The sequence below is a fragment of the Anastrepha obliqua genome, chromosome 1 (assembly GCF_027943255.1).
Source record: "Anastrepha obliqua isolate idAnaObli1 chromosome 1, idAnaObli1_1.0, whole genome shotgun sequence".
In the NCBI taxonomy this organism is placed as follows: domain Eukaryota; kingdom Metazoa; phylum Arthropoda; class Insecta; order Diptera; family Tephritidae; genus Anastrepha; species Anastrepha obliqua.
In genome coordinates, this window is record NC_072892.1 from 4,314,998 (window position 1) to 4,341,475 (window position 26,478).

The window sequence follows — 26,478 nt, forward strand, 5'->3', positions numbered from 1 at the left end:
GAAGAAAGGGCATTTTGTCTTCAAACACTAAATTCGTGCAATATTTCATGTACTAAATTTAGTATACTATTTAAACAATCCCCAGCTAATAAAGTTTTGGAATTTTTATGAATTTTTAGTTCACTTACTGTAAAAATGGCATCCATAACATTATATCCATGTTTCTCATTTACCAAAAACAAAATTTGGATAATGTTTTAGTATCTACTAAATTTGAAAATTTCGTTTAGTACTCAAATTTTGAAGAATATAGTCCTAATTGGAGATTTAAGCTGAAGACACACCTGAGAACATATTTGCGTTAAATTTAGTAGAAAAAAAAATAAAAAATATTCCTATATAGTATTTCAGAGACATAGGTTTTTTTTATTTTTATGATTTTTTACAAACTAACAACCCGAATTCATACAAACATTTCTTACATGGCGCACCGCGCACCATAAAGTCGTAAATACGTAATTCGTTTTGCCTTGCAGCGGAAGTTCCAACCTTTTGCGATTTGTTTAACTTTCCTCTATCCACACAGATAGTAGTTAGTATGAATTTGTAGCTATCCAATGGCGCTTTCGGCTTTGTAACAGTATTTTAACGAATTTTTAAAGCACCATTTTTACAAGTTACTTCAAGCTCAAACCAAACCTTGAAAACTAAATTGAAACTCAACAAAAAAAACCGCTAAAAATAGTTCAAAATATAAGACCAAATAATAATTAATAAAAGGTAGCAGAAATCGGTTGGGTGGAGTTAAGAGAAAGGGATGGTGATAGAGTACTGGTAAAGTAATGTTTTATTTTTCTGATAATGTTCATATATAAGTATATATATATATTGTTCTTTGCTTGATAAATAAGACAAGAAAACGAAACAGAACGAACGAACGTAGAGAAGAATGCGTTTTTTCGTTAAAAAAGAGAAAGAGTATTTACCTGCGTTTGGTGATCGGGGGCAGGGAGGCCCGTGTTGTCTAACAGTGTAGGGGAAGCAGGGCGAGCATCTATAGCAACAAATATAACATAAAGACTTCACATTTACCACAGCAGACCATTACAGAAAAAAAATTTAACTAAAATTAAGTTTGAAATTTCGATTCATAAAATTAATGGAAATTTAAATAATTAAAAAAAAAAAACATATAGAAATAAGTCAGTAAAATTTAGTTTGGAAATTAATAAAATAAATATAATAATTTGTTTTTTCGTTTCAAATTAGCCACTGATGCAGAGCTGATTTTCCAACTCACTAACGAATTGCTCACAGTCTTGCTATGATTTTTTTGTTTGTTCAGATTTTTAAATGCCAATTTTTCAATCTAAATATTGCATTGATAAATATATAGATATATGAAATTTATACAGCATAGATGAACTTATAAATGAAACTAAAAACTAGTTGAAAAAACTATAAAAGGCTTAAATAGTAATAGAAAAGACACGTAAATTGCATAAGTTGTTAGTTTTTTTTTTCTTTGTTAAAATAAAAAACGTTTAACTGGACAGACACCGGCTAAAGTGACCATAAATACGAGTATGAGTACAAATAGAAAGTGCAGTTTTTTTATTATTATTACGATTTTTATTTTTTAATTAGTAAATACAAGTTCTTTCCACTTTTGTCACATTTCCAAAACAAAAAAACAAGAGAAATTGCAATATCGCATTTGTTATGCGCGGTTATGCTAAAATCTATTTACATTTACTATGCACGCAGAGTTGTATTTCAATTGAATTTATTAACATTTGTTAATAAAATGAGTATTGTTTATACGGCAGTTATTAAGCTAATTAAGTTTAATGCACATTAAAAAATATGTCTTTACTATATATTTCACCGGAAATTATTCGATTTTAAGTTTTTCGGTCATACAAAAGACTGAAAAAATACAGAGATGTGAAATAAATAAAGCGGAAATTGCAACAAAAAATAAATACCAGTTCAAGAGTGCATTCCCTGAATTATTTATTCTGTCATTTCAAGTCATTAGTCGCTCTTACAGGGTGATGCAGCTGCAAGTATCACTGGCAACTCACCCCTTTCAGCTAACTGTCAGTATGTATGATTGCCTCCGCAGAACAGAGTTAATTGCTTTATACCTGAACAACTTTTATTTAAAAAAAATGGCATGCGGACTACCCGGTGTAACTTTCAAAGTTGTCTCGTAATCGATTTAAATGCTCTTTTACTTATTCCCAAACTGTATGTCTGTATGTGTTTTTTTACTGACTCGCTCCTGTGCTCACGCTTAAATGCTTTACCCATAACTGCTATACCACATCAGAGCCTTGCCACGACTACGTACTTAATTTCTAAACTTGTAGAAGCTTACCTTTACTAGTTTTTGCAAATAGAAGCAACGCCTACTCGAAGAATACCAATTATCTTCTCAAAGTGTCTATCCACACACTGGCAGTTATGAAGAAAGCCTTTAAGCGTGAATTTTTATTTAAGTAAACTATGCGATTGCTATTTTTTCAAAGATGCCGTTCATGAAATTTATAGTTTTAAATAGATAAGTGTAATTTATTCTAAATATAACAAACAAAATGATAAAGGCTGGGCATTACCTTTTCTGCGCGCCTGCGTGTTGACTTCACTGAGCATTCACTAGTAATCATACTCAAGAGTTTAAGGTTATTTAAAAACTATTTGCATTTTTACAGTTTGCCGCGTTATTGATTAAAATCCGTTTTTTCAAATTGGCAAATATTTGAACTTTATAATATGCCAGCATTTACGATTTGATTACTCAAATTTATTTACAAGGGATATGCATTTTATTTATAAATGAGAGGGTATCGGTTTTTATACACATTCATACATTTGTAACAAAAAAAAGTATTAAAAATGGTTCATACGTGCGCACAAAGTCCATGTTGTTGTTTTTGTTGTTTCTGTTATTTAACTTATCTATAAAATTTCGTAACTTACACAAAGCTTGAACTGAAACGAAATGGCGTTTAGGGTACATTGAATGAAACAGAAAAAGAGCGGCAAATATGTATTACATCAACAACAGAAACAGACAAAATAACAGAGACATTAACAGATATCAATCGAGTTTAACGATGCAAATACAACAGCCATTTTGCAATATAACAGAGACTATAGACCAGAGGTCGGCGAATTTGAAAGTAGGAGCATTAGTGAACGCAGGATAACTAAAATGGTGTTGAAGATAAATAAGAAAAAATCAACACAGCCAGTAAACATGTTGCTTCAACGGGCAGATTGGAAGAGTGTAAGAATATGCGTGATGAGTGTTGTGCTCTTATGAGCAAGCTTTGCCGACCACTGCTGTAGGTGATTAATTATTTCTGCTGCTGTTACTGTTTCTGTTAAATTGTACTGCTGACTGCAGTTGGTTAATTAATTACAACAATTGTCGACTGGCATAAGTACTATATATCTTATAAAGGACCTATGCAATGTAGTTTTTACTATGAAACTAATACTATATTTTGTTGTTTATATTTTACTCGTTGAGCTCTCTGTTATAGGGCGAATGAAATAATGCTAAAAAGAATTTAGATCTGGTAATTTTGAAAATTCTGTTCTCATATACGTATGAATGCACATATGTATGTAATAAAATAACACTTCGCACTTTTAGAGTGCCTACATACCTACATTTATTGATACAAAATATGCTAAGAGTAATACTTATGTATATTGAACTATGATATTCCTATTTATTAAAACCGCGTTATAAAGCTAAAAACAAGTACTATTTTCATAACTCATTCATGTATTAAATTGCACTGTACACAGCATATAACTGTATTCCCCAAAACTGCAGGCAAACGTGCGGCAGATTTGTGGATACGAATATAAGCTTTCGGTTTGACCAACATTACCTGGAAAATTTCAAGGGCACTGTTTGGGCTGACTAGTGTGACATTCATTCAAAAAAGGATAGGGTGGGATGTAATATTTTAAACCAGGCACCAGAGAACCTACTAGCATATGGTTCGAAGTTAGATGGAAACGTTAGCATTTTAGTCTCGAAGCAGCCGATTTGTTGCTTAGTTGTGCTATATACTTTAAGAAAATCAACATTTATTTCTCAAGAAAAGAGGAAATTAAGTGCCTGAGCTAATGTGAAATGGACTTCTCTTTTCTCTCTCAGTTGAATATTTCGCTATTAAGTTGATATGAGAAGAAGCTCATATTGAAATTATGGTGAACCTGATTATCTAGCAGCGCAGGGTACCATATGGTTCCTCTGAGTAAAGAGAGCGTGGGGTAGTGAGTGTGTACTTTAAGTAATTGCGGTGGGCCTCAGCCAACACTGGGTGAGCCTCTCGCAACAATTTAATATACACAATGACAGTTTACTAAGTTTCCTATCTTGTATCTGGTAGTTAATAAATGTATGCTATATTTTCTATACAGATAATCTTGTGTTTAGGGTGTAAGTAGGTAGATAGGTAGGGAGGAGGGTAGTGTCTATAGAATCACATGTTATGTAAACAGAGACACGAAAAAAGAAAAATATTTATTTTAAATTTAGGTATTAAAAGTAGAAATGTACGAGGCTAGCCTTAGTAAAAGTAAAAGTTGTCAGATTTTATCTATATACAGTTATATTCTAAATAAATTGAAAAACGTTATTCTAACAGTTTTTGAAACTAGAGTCGTTTATACATACATTAGGGTGGTTAAAGTTTGTGAGGGTGAAAATCACATATACATTTTTCAGAACACCTTTTAGAAATGTAAGATTACATAAAAGACTATTGAATTTTATGCCGATCGAAGAAAGTTTAGAGGTCCGGCTAGAACCTGTTTGCAAAATGATTTTTGAAAAAACAAAAAAGTTTTTCTTAATTTTTTGTTATAATATAATTTTTTTTGGAATAATAATAGTTCAGACTATACTTAGTAGTCCCAGCAAGTTTTATAGTGGGATTTCGTTAACTTTCAGTGAAAATACCTTAAGCTCATAATGCACGTGGCCCGAATGGAACAATGATCGCACTAAGAGTCTACTTGCTGATCTATAGGAAGGATTGCGGTCTAATAGAAAGGCATGCCAGTAGATCAAAGGCATGATCCAATGACTATTGTCGAAGCTATCAGGGTGCATGGCACTGTGTAGAGGGCGGTTGAGATTTCTCGGACTCGATTTTCTGGACTAGAGGGCGTGGTTTAGGATCTAGTAGAGTAAGGATAGGATAGTTCCGGTGGTATCACAAGGGACCTCTAACTGGCCTAGGTGTGTCGAAGGGCAACCACTTCACCCAACCTAACCTAATATTTATACATGAATCGCTGCCACAATATTATACAAGACTACATGTATTTGTATTTGTGTGTTGCAAGGAAATCCTTATATCCAGTTGAGTCGTATAGAATTCTCTATAAATATGAACATTCCTACTAAGATATCGGAACTGTTGGGACCAAGTTAAGGCATGTTATTAGTATACGAGTGGTACCCGAAGGCTATAAAGAATTAAATTTATAAAAAAAAGTTGCGATGACGTAAGAGAATATAGGTGTTTGTGTTATGCGATCATATCACGATAAAGTTACAATTTGCTTTTTGTAAAGAAGTAAAACACATTTCCGGCTCCGTTTTTTTCTATTTTTTGTATTCGTAGTATTTTGCCGAAGCATTTGCCAGTATACTTTGCCTTTTAAAATATTTTCAAAATTAAATTCAAACAAAGTAGATGATACAAATGGGCTTTCAGATCGTATTCAGCATTCAAAGAGTAACATTTTGCGAATCGAATCGAGGTAAAAATTAGGCAAAAATATAAGCAACTTTTTACGAATAAAAGATTGAGAAATGGTTAAATACAGGCTACATAGTTATAGTATATACCGATATTGAACAGTATAACTAACACAACTACAATGGCAACATATTTGAGAAACATACGCATACTTATCACAGAATTTGAAAAACAAATTTAGAAAACTTATAATACTTGTCACATAGTTTCGTAAGATGCCCCCAGATGCACACATACATATGTACATTTATAACCCGTGAAACTGATGTCCAACTATATGCTGCTACATTTTATGTCATTTGTAGTAAATCTTTAACTTAGGTTGGGTTTAACTGCACTTCATTCCACGCCAACAAAAATGTTCGATACGCAAAATCCGAATAATATTAAATATCACAAAGGATGAATTCGGTTTCTTCGTCCAAGTTTGTCCACTCCTACAGAACGCGATGAGCTACTTTAAGGCTTAAGATCTCCTAAAGAGCCTCTCGAAAACCGGCAATAAAGTTCAATTAGAGAATAGAATTCTGCGCTTCAATAAAAGCCAATCTTGGCTAAGTTGTATTTGCCTCATTTTTTGGCGTTCCCAGTTGTACCAGCACCCAAATAGTAAGAAATCCTTCCTGTGTGCCAACAAAGTTAGGTATGAATTACTCTATCTTACTGGTTTTGACATAGTTAAAAAGGAACTCAAAGCTTTAGCAGTCGCTCATCTACAATAAGAGATTGACCAATCTCTAAACAGCCACCAGTTTGGTACTGAAGTTACGTAGATATATTTTAAGCGCATAATAATAATAATAAAACTGGCGCAAATGAATTAATGTCGAATTAATTCTCAAATTTGATATGTGCACTTTGTATTGTCCCACAAATAGATGGATTTCTTATAAGAAGCGTCTTCATGACAGAATTGCGTTCGGCGGTTCACCAGTGACCGCTGTTAGAAAAAAAACCGTTTAATATTTTTTTTCCGCAGTAGACAACGATATTCGCCTACCATAACACCGGTGGTGGTAGCGGAGGAAAAGGAATACCTTCTCTGCGTTGGGAAGATTAGATGGAGAAGGACTTGGTTTCAATTTCACGCTTTTTTAAGCTCGGCCGAAATCGCTTAAGTGGTTCTCGCACCAATCAACAACAAGAAGAAGGAGACTAGCAAATCCGATACATTGTTGATTGATAATCTGCTCTATCACATAACATCCAATTATGCTACGATAAGCTGCATTATAGAAATACAGTTCTACTGAGCTCAAATAATTTACTTTTCTGGCACTTAATCTCACTTCTGTTCTCTTTTGAAGATCGCTCTCAAAAATAACGTCTCATACTGTTATGCCAACTGCCGTTGGATAGTCATAAAATAGTCTATTGTGGCAGTTACAACTTCATAAATTTGGCTTCAATTCTTATTCACTACTGAAGATCCTTTCAAGTGCAAAAGGAAATCTGTAGAGTTCGCCGAAGAGTAAAATGAATGACTTTCACTTCTTTCCATAATGTCCAAAGCAAACTCTAGAGCGAGGAGTACGGCATTTCAATATAAAGGTTTCTGTGCGCTCTATAGAAAATTACCATCGATTTGAACTCTACTCAATGGTTGGTTATCAAAGTCAACCACAATATTATAAAAACAAATTGCATACAATAACTATGCCCACCTTTTATGTAAAAGTATTATAATTTTGAAAATTTGAAAAAAAAAAATGCATTGTTTCCGAAGACTGGGTTAGGTTGAGGTGGTTGCTAACGAATTTCCAGGCTTGCAGCAGTCAGTTGTCATAGGTAGGTTTAAGCCTTCCGGTGCACTCAGCTCAGTTTAAAACCCTGCTTTCTCTTACATTGCTGTTGTCTTCTCCTATAGAGCAGTCACTTAACAGACGCCTGAGAATTTCTCGGCCTCATTTGGAGGCTGTAAAGCTGCTGCTTCTGCAAAAGTAAAGGGAGACCCTTACTTTTGTTGTGGTTGTATTAGGGTTTTCCCATAGCAATAAGATATTAGGTGTGGTGGTAGTTGTATACAAAGAGATACAACCCTGCGTTATGACAAGAGGTTGCTCAAAAAGAGAATCGAAAATCTGCAATCTGAACTGCATACAGTCTATCTTAATCAGCCTTCAGCTGATGTATGGTCTGCGATATCGATGCTATCAAGTGATGTTAAGCCATTAAGAAGAAAAACAACAAAAACTACACGCATATTGTTGGCTGAAATAATGAATCTAAATCGTATGAAGTGGTTACATCTGAAAATATGATATTATTGATTATATCAGGGGTAGTGTTGTGGAGTTGTTATTGTTGTTGTAGCAGTTCACTGGGCCCTGCCAGTGCAGTGTAGTCACCAATCGTCATCGTCCAACACATCTAATGGTAGGCCCAGGAAATGATTGTTTCGACAGGCTGGAAATCAGAGAAAATTACCCCTATCAAGCGCGCTGAACCGCACCCCTCGTTTAAACTTTGAGTCTCCGCTTATGAGAAGCTTTTGTGTAGGCCACTATCTGGCCAGCCAGCGCCAATATACGCCCATTATCTTAAATTTTATTTTCATAATGTTTCCCCCTCAAAACCAAAGCTAAGTCCACTCGCGCGATGTCGCCAGGAAGATTATGACATATTCGCTGTAGTAGAGACTTGGCATAATTCTGACTTCTTTGTTTAAGAATATTTTGATCTCAATCTGTACGATGCAATTCGTAAAGTAGAAACGCGGTAAAAACGGGTTCTACTAGGGGCGGTGGTGTTCTCTTCGCAGTACACTATAAATAACGTGATTCATCAAAATTTCTGGTTAATCAAGACTCTCTTATTGATCAACTTTGCATTCCCATTCGAAGCGTCTTTGAATAGCTGCGTCTGTACGTTTCGTACGCGTTTAATTTCTTCCACGCCTAGGAAAATCATATCCTATTTCATCTACCTTCTCGTTATTTGTTATATTACAATGTTCGTGTACTCATACCGCCTGAAAAGCGAATCGCGCTACCAAAAAGCGCTTTTGCTTCCGAATTGAGTCAAGCACCTTGAGCAGATGGTGTATATCTGTGTAAATGTAAGTCCTAAGTGTTGTAAGTGTTGTGGCAACAATTAGTCGTAGGCCGTCAGCAGCTTCTTGTATTGAAGCTACTTTAGCCTGAAAAGTGGTACAGTAGTCTGGTAGACGAAAGGACGCTTACATACTTATTTGTTCAGTATAGGCTCCCCCATCAGCTCAGTTCTCAGCTTAGGTTCATCCTAATAGAGACGCCGGATCGTGGAGTTCCTATGCTTCATGACCCTTTACTGGATACTCTTAAGTGGTGTCTCTCTTCGAAGGTACGCAGAAATGAGACTTAGGCATAAAGTAGTGTTTTAGTCAAACAAAATGTACATACATATAATTGGACACTGATTTGAAGGCACTAAATGCTTAAGTTTTACACAAAACTTGGTCAAATAAGTGAAATAACAGCAGTTAAATACTTAAATTACATAATTCCGATCGCAAGAAATTTATAATACATCAACTTTTAATATAGCTTAGAATACGATATTTTCTAATCTAAGGAGCACGTAGGGAAAGCTTATAAGTCACTATACATTTTTTGTTTGTTTTTTTTTTAGTACAGTTTATAGTAGGCAATCAATTTTTAGTAGAAACTCGAAGTCAGTTGTTACAATATAAAGGGCAAACCACCTGCGATTGCAATCCAACACATTCAAACTAATGTGCAATGGAAAATGCTGCAAAACTTTATAAATCACTCAATAACGGAACTATTTGCAGGGGAAAATGTTAGTTAATAAAAACAGGTTCAAAAATGTTGAAACCGAATTATTTAATATTCTTTATTTCTATAATTAAAAACAGTTGTCATGCGATTACACAATACTAATTGTATTTTATTTTCACATGCAACAAGACCGTAACGGCTTTAAGTTAAGTTAAGACAAAAAAACAATAATTAATAATTTATATATAAATATTTTCGATGCAAAGTGCGCAAATAAGTATCAACTATAAGTATAATATATACGTATGTGTATAAAAATTTAAACAGAATGAAATGTAGAATATTTACTATGTGTAATGGTGAAATTTTATTAGGATGATACATTTTTTTTTTTTTTCCACGTAGCTAAATGAAAAATTAAATAGTTTGTATGATTTTGTATGCTAATTGTATGATAATTTTGTAGCTGTGGTGTGCCTACAGACCGAACTTCGACCTAAAAGATCTTTTGTGTCCTACTACAGGTATTGGCTGTCACTATGACTTGAAATATTTTACATCAGGTTCTATTTAACGTAGAGGTTCCCTGCCTCAGGTTGGAAATTGGTTGGAAGCCAAATTCTTTCAATAAATTTTCGATAAGTATTCTCAAACCTTACTGAACCGAAATGAACAGCTGTCAAACTATAGTTATCGATATCGATAGTGCTCATTCAGTTAAAAAAACACCCAATACATCGCGGTACCACTATTAGGCGCCATCTGGTACCACTAGGTCTATGTGATGGCTTTCAGCCAACCAGGTCGACCTAACCTAACCTTTGGTGTATGTAAAAACTTTTTTCTTTCAATTATCAGCCTGGATCAGTGACTTCATGAACCCTCCCTTACATTCCTTAGGCTTTTTTATTACACAATTTAATGTAACAATAAATCAGGACCAGAACAAAATATAAGTGTTGAAAAAAAACCTTGAAAACTGATTTTGATTTACATACACTTGACAATTTATAATAAATACAACAACCGCATATATGCACAACACTAGGGGAGAGGTTCTAAAAAGGAGTAAGCATCCGTTGTTGTAATCTCAATGTTCCTCTTCTATTTCCTATTACAGCCACACTCATTATACAGGCGTCTTGTTCTTATATTAGATATTAAAATGTCACGAAAGTACGCAGCACAATATAAAAGAGTTGTTGGGGTGGTGAAGCGCTTAACTTCAATACTAGAATTTTATATAAGATCGTATCTGTTTTCTAAGTTGTCTCTAATATAAATATTGTTTGGGGAAAAAGAAATCCATTATTTTTGCGGAAGATGGCTGTAGTGATCGATATCTCGTAAAGTATATTATTTATCACACAACTTAAAGTTTATGCTCGTTGTCGAGGCGGCATTTTACACTAAACAAATTCGTTTGCTGTTTTTGTTTCTTTCATTTAGTTTTAAGTCACAGGGTGTTAACAATGGAAGTCAACAAAAAGAAAATTCGGTACATTTTACGGTTTTTTTTTTTTTTGATAAAGGCGAAAATGCAAGCCAGGCCGCTGAAATTGTGAATGGTGTTTATGGTGCCGATACTGTAACAGCTAATCATGGGCAATTTTGGTTTCGTCGATTCTGTTCAGGCATTTTTGAAGTTAAAGAAAATGTCGCTAAAATCACAGAAATAATCGAAGTTCACCGGTATGTTAGTAGTCGTAGCATCGCCCAGGAGCTAAAGATCGGTCATAACGGATGGATGGATGGATTTCTTTTTCCCCAAACTAATATGTAATTGTACTCCACCAGAGGTATTTTTAAATAAGAACTAAATTTATGCTTTGGTGGAGCTAAAGATCGGTCATAACGGATGGATGGATGGATTTCTTTTTCCCCAAACTAATATGTAATTGTACTCCACCAGAGGTATTTTTAAATAGGAACTAAATTTATGCTTTAAGACTAACTTTGTATATTGACTTTAAAGTAATGAAACATGAAAAAAATAAATTTAAAGTGAGTACTTAAGCTATCGCCGTAGCCGAAAGGGTTGGTGCGTGACTACCATTCGGAATTCGCACAGAGAACGTAGGTTCGAATCTCGGTGAAGTACCAAAATTAAGAACAACATGTTTCTAACAGCGGTCGCCTCTCGGCAGGCAATGGCAAACCTCCGAGTGTAGTTCTGCCATGAAAAAGCTCCTCATAAAAATAAAGGGTGTTTTTTTAGAGGTTAGGTTTTCAAGATGAAATAAAACGTATATAATTTAATGTTATGGCCAAGAATTTAGCTTTATTATAAAGATAAGGGTTTGCCATTATGTTTTAAAAATGATTTCGGGTAAGTGGCCGCCGCGGCTGGCTCGAATAAATTCCAGTCGAGGGGCCCAATTTTCGACCACTTTTTGCAGCAATCGGGGCCGTATGTCAGCAATAACGGGCCGAATATTCTCTTCCAAGACGTCAATCGTCTCGGGCTTATCTGCGTAGACAAGCGACTTCACATAGCCCCACAAGAAATAGTCCAGCGGTGTTATATCGCACGATCTTGGAGGCCACGCCACAGGTCCACGGTGCGAGATAATGCGCTCACCAAAAGCTTCCTTCAATAAATCGATTGTTGAGTTAGCTGTATGGCATGTAGCGCCGCCTTGTTGGAACCAAAGGTCGTCCACATCAACATCGTCCAATTCGGGCACGAAAAAGTCAATAATCATGGCTCTATAGCGCTCTCCATTGACTGTAACATTATGGCCGGCTTCATTTTTAAAGAAATATGGACCAATGATTCCCTCTGCCCATAGAGCACACCAAACAGTGACTTTTTGAGGATGTAACGGCGTCTCAGCAATGGCTTGTGGATTATGTTCACTCCAAATGCGACAATTTTGCTTATTGACATACCCATTCAACCAAAAGTGAGCTTCATCGCTGAACAAAATTTTCTTCGATGCGTCGCGCGAACCGAACCATTATTTTCATAATAAATTTGCACGATTTGCAAACGTTGTTCAGGTGTAAGTCTATTCATTATGAAATGGCAAACCAAACTGAGTATAAATCAAGTGACAGCTGTCAAAAAGACCATCTACGAAAAAAGTAGTGCCAACTTGAAAACCTAACCTCTAAAAAAAACACCCTTTATCTTCCGTTCAGAGTCGGCTTGAAACTGTAAGTCCCTCCATTTGTGGAACAACATCAAGACGCGCGCCGCAAATAGGAGAAGGAGCTCGGCCAAACACCCAAAAAAAGGGTGTACGCGTCAATTATATATATATATATATATACTTAAGCTAGAACCACATGCCATGCATTCCGGGCGCGATGGCTTATACAAGGTGGCGCAAAATTGATCAGCAAATTTTGTTTTGGAATACATTTTTTGCTAAATAAAATGAAATGATTTTGGAGGATGAAAATCTTTATTGACCTCTCTTGACCTTTACGCGCTCCACTGCTTATCCGTTTGTATGATGCAGTTTTCTAGTTCACAAGTATCAAATATGATTTATATACGAGCCATTTGCAAAAATTATAAATCTTCCGATAGGGTTATTAATTTTGCCCCACCTTGTATAATAGCGCCTAGCATGTTTGGTATGGATTTCGAGCTGGAGCACCAGTTAGGCTCCCAACTGAAAACAGTGCTAAGACTAATTTTCGATATGTTCATTTTACGTATCATGATTTGTGTTTAATTTATGAATTTGTTCTGGAATATGAGTTCGAAACGAGTGTAGAATTTGTATGCAAGAATCTCGGTGGTTGAGTGGGTTAGTTCATTTAGTAACTACATCAACAACAAGAACAACAACTATTTGTTTATTGTTTTTTTTTTGCAAACTTTTTCAGTTTTGGGTAGGAATCAATATTTGCAAAATGTTAAACCAAACAATGAATTTGTAATGAAAAAAACAAAAGCAGTTTTAAATACGCAAGTATGTAATTTGGAAGGCAAGGATTGTGAAAAACTGTAAATATTTAATATAAACTTTGAAAAAATCTTAAAACTGGAAGAGTGAAACTTTGTAATTTTATCAAAATCGACGAATACTTGAGAAAGAAAACGAACAAAACATAAAATAATTTTTGGAAACCAGAAATAGTTTAAGTGTAGGCGAAAAGTTAGTTTATAAGAAATTGTAATTTATATTTAAGAAATATGTAGTTTATATGTTTCAGCAAAGGTTAGTTAGACGAAAACTAAACGAAAATAAAATTAAAAATTGCTCTATTTTTTGTTTTCTTTGTTTTTTGTTATTACTTCAACGGTACTGCTCTGTATACAGCTGCGTAAGTTTGGCGGGTAAAATTAATTTGCTTTAATACCTAAAATGGATAATGAGTATATTTTCTTAAGCGCAGCCTAGGTTTTGTTTACGCGATGATTTGTATGCACTGAAAAAAATGGTCGTTTTTTAGTTTCGGTTTTGAGGTGGTGCCTAGACACGCGTTTTTTATTTTTCTGTAAACAAAAAAAGTTACTTGTTTGTAAATTGTCATTTGGTCACCTAACAAATTGTTTAATTGCGTTATGGTATATAAAAAATTTATTTTGTTTTTGTTTTATGCGTAACTACGGAATTGCAAACGTATGTTATAAAGAAATTTAAATCAAATCAAATATAGTATAGTTTGTTTGTCATAAATATACATATATATATGTAAATTGATAAAATGTATACAATAAATAGGTAAATAGCAATAATCTGTATGTAGAAACTGACCTTCAACTGTACATTTTATTGTTTCATTCGAAGGCAAATAAAAAACGAAATGAAAAAATGAAAATGGAATAAAATTTACAAACTTAGAATCACATAAAATTTGCATAAAAACATACAGTTATAAGAAATACAAGTACACGTATTTTATTGTTGTATATAATTTGCAGTTTTGTTTTAAGTTTTTCTTAATATTTTTTTTTTTTTTTTTTTTGTTTTCATTCATTTTTCGGTTTTGTTTAATGTTTGGTTAATAAATAGTATAAGTAAGTAGTACGAGTAGTTACATATACATACATACATACAGTTATTTATATGTATGGCCCATGTGTAAATTTCCGAAAAAAAAATTCATTAAAATTGATACAAAATTCACTTACTTTTGCCAGGTGGACCACGTTGCCCGGCCATGCCGGGCATCATATTATCTCTGGGCGGCGGAGGTGGCCCTCGAGCACCGGGGCCTTGGCCTCTACCCCGTTGACTTGCGCCACCACGTCCCGCCGGTCCCATTTGGTTGTTGTACTGATCGGGTGCATCGGCGAGGAAATTCGACGGTACGAGACCACGTATACCATCCAATTCACCCATATAGAAACCATCTTCATCCATATCACCATAAACGAGTATTATCTCACCCGTTTTGAAGCTCAATTCCACCTGCTGTGAGTTTGAAGAAAGAAAGAAATTAATTAATAGTGATAAGGCTTTGCTGAAAAGGAGCAGCTGGACAAATACGAGGGAACTTATAATTAAAAATGCATGAATAGGCATAAATGGTATGCAAATGGTTAACGGATAAAAGCATTGTAGAAACTAAAAAATATTGCTGTTTTGTTTTTGCTTAAAATATGCCTTAGTAGCTTAAAAACTATGTACTTAAAGGACTAATATACCAAAAATATCTGAGTACTTCTTTTTTCAATTGTGGCGCAGCTTCTCTCAGTCCTTGTATATCGTACCGAAAAGATATACTCGAACAAATCTTGACGGACTGACTTGAACATTTAACTATCGGGTGTTTTTTAAGAGCTTAAGAAGGCCGCCGCAGTCGGATGGATTGCTGAGTGAGTATCATTCGGTAGTGCATGGATTCGAATCCACGGACTTGAAACACCAAATGATAGACCAATTTTTTTCTAATGGCGTCGCTCCTCGGCATACAATGGCAATCCTCCGAGTGTATTTCTGCCATTAAAAAAAATAATTCTCATATAAAACCATTTGTCTTTTGGAGGCGAGATAAAACTGTAGCTTTCTCCATTTGAGCAACAACATCAGGTGATACCACAGTAACAGTTTACCGGCTACTCCTCATTAAACCATTTTATTTCAAGTGCAAACCTATCATCAGTATCATTCAAGAATGATGAGCCAAAATATCTAAACCTAGTGGCATGCCACGCAGGACAGTAACAAAGAAGATGTCTGACAGACTCTTTCACCTCCTCATTCTTGCTCCTTCTGCAGAGGTTGAAATGCTGTACATTCAACCTTTGATCATGTCGACTTAGTGGACAAAGGCGTGTAGTCAAAGCAACTAACATAGAGAAGGTTTTTCTTGACTGATTAGTTATATAGCGCCTTTAAGTAACTAACCTCCCACTCTGGCCAATTTTTTTTAGCATTTTACAAGTCTGTCAGACTATTAATCCATCTCTTGTTGGCTGAAGTGAGAATGTTTCTTGTACCATGCAGTTTCTAAGTTGAGAGAAGTATACCTAAAACCTCTATACCAAGAGGGAGGCGAGTAGTAGTGCCCTCTTCCGCTAATTCGTCTACCTTACTTCACTACTGCCCTTGTATGTCACTATGCCTTGGTACCCATATCAAATGGATGCGAAAATAATCTGCCATCTCGTTAAGAGATGTCCAAAATTTGCGAGCAATAATGGAATTAGTGACAACCCCACCAAGAGATACAGATTTCTCTAAAGGTAGTCACATTTGTGCCCAACCAGACAGCTAATCCAGTAATGGCTGAAATTTCAGCATGAAATACACTACTCTGATTAGGAAGACAAACCTTACTTTTGGCTTCTTACCGTAGATGCCAATGCCAACTTTATCGTCAAGCTTTGAGCCATCAGTAAAGAACCGTAAGCAGTTTTTTTCTACCAGGTATATTGTCAACCCACCCACGTCCAGCGGGAATTTTAATGCTAAATAATCTATTAAAATATGGTTCATCCAAACCATAGTCAACAGGATTGCTTGGACCCAGACCGAGTGTTATGGCCGAGTGTCCAAGTTCACAAGCAAATAAATGCCAGAAGTGAAACCATTATTGCTATTGGGAAGCTGATAGTTAGCAGTGATCCAAAAATGTAGGAGGATTCCATGGTGTTTTCCTTGGTAAACCTAAAAAAAGGAATGCGGTGGTAGAGAATGCAAATTGTTCATTCGCAGTAAATGTGACTTAAACAGGTACTTTAGTCTAACAAAAGTTTGGTTAACGCAATTAAAATGTCTCGTACTTCGTTCCTCATCCATATCTGGTCGAAATACCTCTGGTTGATTTTACGTAATCCCCATGAATTATGTCACATAATTAATTGTATCAGAGATCATTACTCCGTTCTCTTCAGTTTGTTAAGCAACTTTGCTACTCCCTACTCATCCCTTAGTAAGCAGAGCTTCACTCGCGAGGTTCCCAATTTACATAAACCTGGGTATATAAATCCCTGTTGAGCACTTAGTTACCCTGCAGATGTTCAGGTCACACTAAGACTCAGTTATACCATCGAGGTTTCCAATTCACTGAGCAGTATACTGTGAACTAAAACTTGTAATTTTTACTGGTGAACTTCAGATTTATAAATTTCCAGTCGATTAGCCCGTTTGTTTCTCTAAACACCGCAATATCCTAGTAGGTACCAGCCTACATAAATTCAAACTTATTACTTTTCCGAAAGTAAGCGCAACCTTCATTACGGAATAATATTGGAGATTATAAAGGCGCTCTCCAGGGCTCTCAAAGCAGCTTAGTTGTCATTGCAAGCTCTAATCTATTCAGTATTCATGTGTTATCTAATTAATGTTCTCGCTGCGCTCTCAAGTATCCTTTATATGGCCTTGAATACTTTAAAAACTTCAACACGAAGCCTGAAAGAGTTAACATTTTTCTCCATACTCCAACTTATACCAGTTCTATTTTCTTACTTGAAACCGTTAGTAAAGAAATGTGAAAGAATAATTAATATAATTCGTCTGGCTTTTGCCTAATAAAGGTGCCTCCAGTTAATGTCAGGTGCAGGTAGCCTAGCCAACTCAACAGATTCTATTAAAATCACTCACATTACGTGATACTTTTTTATTTGGTTGGGGTGTTCCAAAGAGGTCATCTATGAACCCGCCTAAGAAGCCGGAACTTGCTTCCGTACGCTAAATAACAATAAACATTGATTGGATATGAACACAGATATAAGTTACTATGAGCTCTGTTTAAGTATCAACAGTAGTATTGCAATTGGTTTCTTCATTCCTTCGTGAGTACTTACCTCGGCGTCCACATTCGGACTCAACTCTTGCGGATCATAATCATATAGTGCGACCATACGTTTCACCGGCATATTGGCATAGATATCGCCCCAACGATCACGACTTACGTTGCGCATACTCTGCTGGGGACCACCCTGGCCGGGCATCACTTGACCCGGACCACCTGGTTGTGGTGGACCACCGGGCATCGGACCCATACCGCCGGTGCCATCATCCACTTCGGTTACCATATTGTGAGGCACGTAACCACGACGACCGCGTAATTCACCCCAGTAAAAGCCATCGGAGTCCTTGTCGCCATAAACCTGCGTGGAGTAAAGAGAGAGAAATTATGAAAATTTTGTTCTTTTTTTTTAAACTTTGAAAAACGATTTACAATTTTTTGTTTTTTTTTTTTAATAGATACTTATGCCATAAAACAAATATTATATCGAGAACGGTTAAGTGAAAGTCTTCAAAATGGATTTGTTTCTCATATTCTGAACACAAGACTACAGCGGATGATTAAATATCGTATAGCAAATGACTAACGGTTAAGACATGCAACTTGGGTTAGAGTGAGATATTTATTTATAAATCTAAATATTTAGTGAAATTAAAAGAGATTACATATATGTATGTATAAGTGAACACCCGATTGCAATTACCGATTAATTTTTGCTCCGATTGGCCGAAGAGAAAAACTAAACTTAAAAGCGAACTTGTTGGTGGATGTAAGTGTGTATGCCTTATTACCTTTTATCACTCCCAAATCGGTGTACTCCATACATCACTTTTCAATTGTCCACCTCCCTCCACAGCGCCGCTCTACACGCTTTATTCCCTTACTTACGCGCAAGCTCACCTCATTGCACCATTCAAGGTGCTTTCGCTCCGTACTTATATTTATGTACTTGTATATAGTAGGTATTATGCATGTGTATGTATGTATTAACATAAATACGGCATAGCCCCCCATCACTCTGTGTACTACGCCTATACGTTTACTACATATTCTACTAGTTTCTACCCCACAACACTACCACCTACCTTAATTGTATCACCTTCTTGGAATGGCAGTTCTTCGTCGCATCCATCTGGATTGGGACTCATTGTGCTTGGATCATAGTCGAACATAGCAACGAAATAGCGTGGTTTCTTTTGTGCCGCCAATTGTTGTTGTTGCTGTTGTTGTTGTGTCAATGGCTGTTGCCCAGGACCCATGCTCATTTGTGCCTGGTGTTGCTGCTGTTGCTGTTGTTGTTGTTGCATTTGTTGTTGTGGATTGAGAGGGCCACGTGGACCCATAGCACCTTGCATTTGGCCCTGCATTTGTCCGGCCATTTGAGCGCCTATTTGGCCCTGCATCTGACCGGGCATTTGACCAGGCATCTGACCAGGCATTTGTCCCTGCATCTGACCCTGCATTTGGCCGGGCAATTGGCCTTGCATTTGCCCCTGCAATGAACCGGGTGCAGGCCCTCGTTGGCCAGGGAAACGTTGTACCCCCATTTGACCTTGTGGTCCGTACGGTTGCTGGCCTGGCTGTTGCGCGCCCATCATTTGTGGACCGGGGGGTCGGCCCTGCATCATGGGACGTTGCCCTGTGCCCGGCTGGTAACCCTGTTTTTGGGTGTTCGATAATAGCGCGCATTTTTTTTTTGACAATCGGTAGTCGTGGATTTCGTAGTAATAGTTGTGGTTGTTGTTGTTTTAGGTTGAATCGAATGAATATTGGTTAAGCATATGATAAATTAGGCATGAATTTCGTTTGTAAAGAAATTTTGAAATTTGGTTTAGTTGATTTAATGCTACGATTTAATACTTTTTTTTGGTTTGCATAAAAATGTTCACTGTGACAACGATTCGCATTTAGCTTTTTAAACAAATTAGTTTGTGGATATGTAAAACTTTTTCAAACTTAAAAAAGAAGCCGAACTTAAGTACACGAGTAGTTTTAAAGGCGCATTACATTAATGAGGAAATATACGGTTTTTGTTTTTATTTTTCATAAGAAAAGATATAAAGTTTAAAGGAAAGCTACAGAATGAAAAAAACATAATTAAAATTTAGTTCCTAAAGAGAAATGCTGCAAGTACACCTTTAAAGTCAATAAAGTAAAATCAATAAAGTGAATTCTCTACAATTTTGGTTTTGCGAAAACTGAGCCGATGATGACTGCTGTTGAAAATTTCTTTTACTGAAAGTCCAATTTGAGAGTGAAATTCCCAGCGTAAGAGACCGACATTGTGTTATCTATGATTTACTATTTCTTTTTTTAACTAAATTACATGCTGACTGCCTATCCGCTTTTGAAGAACAGCAAACAAAAAGCTATCCGCTTTTCGAAGTCATTACTGAAATTATCAAATATTTATTATATCAAATATCAAAATTTTGATAGAGGTAAAGTAAAGTTCCTCTCTCGACGGACAAAACTAACTCTCTACAAGGCTCTCATCATGCCTGTCCTAACGTATGGCACAGAAGCTTAAACGATGGCAATACTCGATGGCATCCCTTGGAGGGTTTGAGAGAAAGATTCTGCGCAATATTTTTGGACCACTGCACGTTTGTGACGGCGAGTATACTAGGAGATGGAACAACGATCTATAGGAGCTTTACGACGACATAGACATAGTACAGCGAATAAAGATCCAGCGGCTTCGTTGGCTCGTTGTCGTCCGAATGGATACAAACGCTCCGGCTCTGAAAGTATTCGTATTCGATGCTGGTGATAGCAGAGGAAGAGGAACGGCTTCTCAGCGTTGGAAAGATCAGCTGCAGAAGAGCTTGGCCTCACTTGGTGTGTACAACTGGCGTTCTTTGTTAAACTCGCCCAAAATTGCGAGAAAGAAGAAAATAAAAAGATGATGTATCTCACATCGTATATGTGCGAATAAAGCTACTACAAAAACAAGCTCAACAATAAGGTTGGCACAGGCATTAACGCTATGGGATCTTAAGGATCGAATTTCAATCTGAGAATTACTGCTGAATCGGAACAAAATCGCCTTATTTCCGAAATGGGTGGTAACTGTTGAATGAATGAATTCAACTGAGGTTAGCACTTCACGGTGTTTTGTGAACTCTACTTATCAGAGGACCTCAACCAAACTCAGTTGCCTTAATAAATCTAAAATGGCGCAGGAATGGACTGAGCGTATGTGTCTTTCTTCTTGCCGCATTCGGCCGAGATGTCTCAACCTTCCTCGCGCTATAGCATTACATTCAAGAAGAAGGTGTGCAGAGGAGTTTCCGGAGACTAATCGCAGAAACGGCAGGAGTCAATGGACCATATCGCAATGACTATGCAATCTGCAATACCCTGTGAGAACGCCCGTGAGAGTTCTCAATTAATCCTTAATCCAGTCAAGTTGTTTTACGAATAGGAGTCAGGACTTCTTCACTCACGGTATCACGGAATTAAGTACAAAGTTTCTTTCAAAATGCATACAAATTATTGAAGAAAACGGCGCATAAGTGGCAATAAGTTTTAAATCTCAATTCCTTCTCCTACCCAGATATTTACAAGTATAGCGTTTTTAAGCATTTTAAGATCCTAATTCAACGTTTTTCTGAAATGTTAAAGTTTTGGCAAAACAAAAACAACTGAATTCAACTAATTATCGGATTTTTTACACAACTAAATGTTACAATATTTCCAATAACAACATTGAATTACTTATTAAGGTAATCACTGAGGGTTAACTAGAAGTCGGAATTTCAAATTCTACACATCCGCTAACACCACAAATATACAAATCTAAGGGCGTAATACATATTTATGTGGAAATTTCTGATGTTATAAAATAATATGAATTTGTTTTTAATTCCTTTTTATATATATATTTTTTTTTTGGTCAAGCAAAATCTAAGTATGTACCAAAGTAGATGAACGTTTCTAATGTGATTGTGTAAAGGAAGAAATAGGAAAAATAATATTGTATTTGTTTTGTAAATCAAACATATATGTATGTGTGTCAATACTTAGTGTTCAGCATTCAAATGCATTCAGTTATCAATATAAGCTTAGTATATTACTTGATTAAAACCAGTGTTCGAAAGTAGAACTTAAAAAATTATATATTGTTTGTAAATGCCAGAAACACTAGCCGCTAATTGTATGTGTATAGTAGTAAAACATAACTAAGTTTAAGTATTGTATAATATGTAGAAAATTATTTTTAAGTATTATTACTATTTATTTTAATTAATTAATAACATATGTAATTAAGTATTTAATTTAAGTAGGCAAGTAAGTAAGTAAGTATGTGTTAAGTTTATGTGTTGTTGGGTGAGTAACTTACATTGACATTCTGATTCACTTGACTCTGAGTAGTGGGTTTTGAGAAGAGGCCACCGAGCAGCCCACCTAATAAGCCATGGCTTCCGTCTGGCTGCAGTGCGAGTATTACAGATGGATGCGTTTGAGTTTTATGAAAATTGTTGTAAAATGTTGGTAGGTTTGATTTTGATTTGATTTGAATTTTTCAATTGATTTGTTTGTTTGTTTAAAATTGATTGTTTGATTGATTGTTTGAACTGTTTGATTGGTACGTTTATTGTAATGTTTATATGTATGCATGTTTTGTAGTTAGAAAATAAATGACATATTGAACTGAATTCTATTTTTCGTAAAATACTAAAAACCGGTTTTTTATTTATTGTTTTTTTTTCTTCATTTTTTTAGTACATTTTTGGTCATAAAACACCAATTAATTAAATCTTCAAAAATCTCTTATCCACTGTAGGGGCCCTAAAATTACATATAAAACCGCCGAGACACGTAATCTTAATCCGTTTTTCTGAGTCAGCTGATTTTCTCGAAATAATTCAATTTTAAGTTTCCACTGTCTCTCAAGCGCACACCGTAGCCGAATTGGTTTGTGCATGACTACCATTCGGAAGTGCGTGCATGAAACACCAAATGATAGATAAAGTTTTAAAGTACTACCGGTCGCCCCTCGGCAGGCAATGGCGAACCTCCGAGTGCAGTAACTGCCATGAAAATAACTGCTCAGAAAAAAATAAAATAATAATATAATATTGTAAAAGTGACTATTCGGATTTTACGCCTTTGCAAATCTACGTGTGATGAGCTGTAATTCTATATTTTTATAAAAAAGTTTGATATTTTTTAGTGTGAACTCACATATAGGTTTTATCTTACGAGCTTTATTTGTTTTTTTTTTAATAAATTTATTTTTATTTATTTAGATTTTCGGCGTGGGTTATAGAGGCAAGAGTGTATTGATCAATTTACTTCTACTTTTGGTATTGAAGCACCACACTTAGCAAAAAAGGCTGGTACAACGAATTCCACCCTTGCAGGCTGATTTTCATGAAAGCCGTCTAAAATCGACGGCGGTTGTTGTGACATGCTGTGCTGTGCGTCAATTTATAACGCAAGATCATCATGTGACATAACGCGATATAGAGACACCCTTTAGAATAAGCATACACTCAATATTGCATGTCCATTTGGTCGTCAAGAAAATTTGTTCTCTTTGGATATCGCATAATTTGCAATTTGCCCAAAATGGTATTCGGACTCGTACCGATTAATGCAAAGAGATATTGAAGATATAGAACCGCGGTGGTTCAAAGTACGTCTATGATGATGGTGATGAATTGACATTCGCGGAAAAAGCACCTTAAAGCAAATGGTCGCTTATTTTTTTCGGAAAATCTAGTCATATCGCAACTATAGCACTAGAAAAACTTAAAACAGTCAAATCTGATTGGTGCACAATCATTTGTTTGCCAGTTTGCCGCGCTCAACGTTTTTCAACGCCTAAAGAGGCTGTTGAAGCCTTTAAACAGCTCGTTTTGGAGGTATCCGCTTTGGAGTGACAAAAGTGGACTGGAAAAGACTGGAAATCGAAATATTTTTAGAAGATGCCTGAATCAGAAAAATGAAACACATTTACTATAATCCTGGCCCCAAAATTAAATTTACCAATCTCGGCTATTTTTTATGTAATTTCAGAATTTATTCGTTTAAAAATGTTCGATAAAATTTGCATGAATCTCAAAATTGCAGTAAATGGTAATTTTTTAAATTGAAAATTGTGAACTTTATTCCAAACACAGTATACATGCTATGAGTTAAATAGCTTTAAGAACAATGAAAATCATACTCCAAATTTTACATACATACATTTGATGAGAACTTTTCTCAATTCTCTTGGTATACTAGGGCTCAAAATAAGAAACTCTTGAAACAGGGACAATAAATAGGTTTTGCATAAAAAATAATCATTTGTGAATACAGTGCAATTGCAATTTCTTGGTTAGTAGTATTTTTTTCTCTTTTTCAATTTTTCATTAATACTCAAACCTCTATCTAAGTCACTTAAAGTGGTAACCAATAAAAAAAAAAACACATCAAAACAATATTTAATTCATTGCAAAACAAATTTAGAGCTGAAAAAATGCAAGAGTTTCGAATAAAAAAATTGCAGAATGAATAAAAAGTGTTCGATTAGAAAGAAGTTACATTGAAGGACAGACGGACAGTTAAGTTAGAGCACAAGAAAAGGTGAGTTAAAAGAGTGAGGGAGAGAAAGAGAGCCAGCGAAAACTGAAGAGAGTAATACTAGAGGAAGAGCGAAAAATGTTTTTATCAGTTAATGTTTTTTTGACACCTTGTATCGTTGGTACAATTCGGTTCAGGGGCGAATCTATTAAAGGTGGTGGCATTAGAATGTCGCGACAAAAGACACTAGAGCAGTGTACAATGGAACGGTTATTCATCATTTCATTTTGTGCTGACATTCGAATGATTAAGGCGTAAGATAAAAAAAAACAAATCAGCTGTTCTCATTTTATCGAATGTTCTCAATTATTCGAAGACGTCGAGTGTGTTAATGTCAATAGGTTAACAACATAATGGGTCTATGAATAAGTTCGTGCGGTTTTTTTTCGAAATTTGAATTTCGGATCATTCCCATGGCTTTTAAACGTTTGGAAATGGTTGATTGATCAACTCCCAAAGTTTTTGCAACCTCTTCTTGCGTTTGAGCCGGATCTTGATCGAGCAATTCCTCCAATTCGGTATCCATGAACTTTGGCGGCGCGGCCAAAATCACCACTTTTAAAGCGTGCAAACCACTTCTGGCACGTTCGCTCAGCTAGAGCATGCTCACCATAAACTTCCACCAAGATACGATGACTTTCGGCTGCTTTTTTCTTCATATTAAAATAATGAAGAAGAATTCCCCGCAAAAACACATTATTTGGCACGAAATTCGACATTTTCAAGTGTGGTAAAAATATTGTTGTTTACGCTTCAAATAAAAAACTTATACTGACGTTTGTGCCTTACGACAGTAGCTCTCCAATGAATGTTTGGAAATGTGGATCGATGGAATAATAATCAAGTTACGCCATCTGTTGTAAGACCGCACGAACTTATCCATAGACCTATGAAATGTAATAGCTTAGACAGACGGTAGCGTTAATCGGAATAAACGACTTAATTTGGAATTATCTCAGACATTATGCTTAATTCCCATCATTTACGGGGATTAGGGAAATTTTCGATGGCAACACTGCCGTAAAACGACAGTTAATATCTATTGCGAATGGAAAATAATGAAACTCTGAAAGAGAAGAACAAGAAAAACTGGATACAATGCTAGTTTGCACTAACACGTTCGAAATTACATTAACCCTCCGATGTTCATATGGGTCTGGCTAGACCCATTCGATCTTTAAATGTATGTAGATCTTTTATTTTTAGCATCTGAGGCTTCTTAGCCCTTGACTTCCTAAAATGTAGTGTGATAAACACAATGAAGTAGCAAAATTAAGATTTTTGCTATATTTGTTGTAAAAATAATAATTTTAAACTAATTTCGTTAAATAAGCTCACATGGGTCTGTGCAGACCCATATAAGCTTCTCATGTAAATTGGTTAACCGTTAGGTGTAAAGAACTAAACTGTTAGCGAGAGATAATTTTTTAGTTGACATTTGAAAATTAAAGTGAACACGTGTTTTTTAATTAGTGGAAAATGTTTTTTAAATAAAATGGAACAAGTAAATATGGATGAAGATGATGTGATGAACGCATTTGCTTCGTAAGCTAAGTGCAGCAAATTGAAGAAATTATGGGACAGGTGTCCGATCCATTTGAAACAAGTGGCGACGTAGAAGATGATGAATATTTTCCAGATGAAGATGACTTCGGTGAAGCATCAGATATAGAACAGGAAATCGAGTTAGAGGTTGTTCTGGATAAAAACCATGATGATATTGAGGATTTGTATAGAGAAGCTATCGCCCTTCAGGCTTTAACCACAATGGAATCATGCAGCACATCTATTACCCAGGGCCTTATATACAGGTCGAAAGATGGTAAGATGTGGAATTCAAATCCTCCATCACCTGGAAGGCCTCGTTGTCACAATGTTACAACTTTTACTCTTAAAGGGCCACTACGAGGAGCGTCACCGAGTCATAAAGCTCTTTTCAATCTATTGCTGTCTCCTGAAATCGTAAGTATCATTGTGCGGGAAACCAACAGAAAAGCTGTTGAGGCGTTTCGTGTATGGAATGAAAAGCATCCCAGTAATAAACAGCGTTCTTGGGTAATGACTAACGAAGACGAAATGTATGCTTTTTTTGGGATGCTACTTATTGCTGGTGTATCCACTCGAATTCTAAGCCAGGGAAGGATTTGTGGGCCAGATACAATATGCCAATTTATAAGGCCACTATGTCATTGAATCGGTTCAAGAGCTTAACTACTTTCATCCGTTTCGATAACAGTGGTACTTGTGTTGAGAGGTTGAAGCAAAGCAAATCTGCTGCCCTGGACGAT

General features: G+C 35.7%; 1 protein-coding gene across 1 annotated transcript in view; it reads right to left on the reverse strand.

The window, feature by feature from the left end:
• The window catches only part of LOC129253486 (uncharacterized), a 120,783-nt gene that overhangs the window by 12,376 nt on the left and 81,929 nt on the right, over positions 1-26,478 (reverse strand). Inside the window, exons 16-20 of the mRNA XM_054891882.1 lie at positions 21,960-22,049; positions 18,700-19,272; positions 17,670-17,975; positions 14,550-14,832; positions 927-994 (exon numbers count right to left, since the gene is read on the reverse strand). Coding sequence (XP_054747857.1) covers positions 927-994; positions 14,550-14,832; positions 17,670-17,975; positions 18,700-19,272; positions 21,960-22,049 — 1,320 coding nt within the window. The remainder of the gene's footprint in view (positions 1-926; positions 995-14,549; positions 14,833-17,669; positions 17,976-18,699; positions 19,273-21,959; positions 22,050-26,478) is intronic.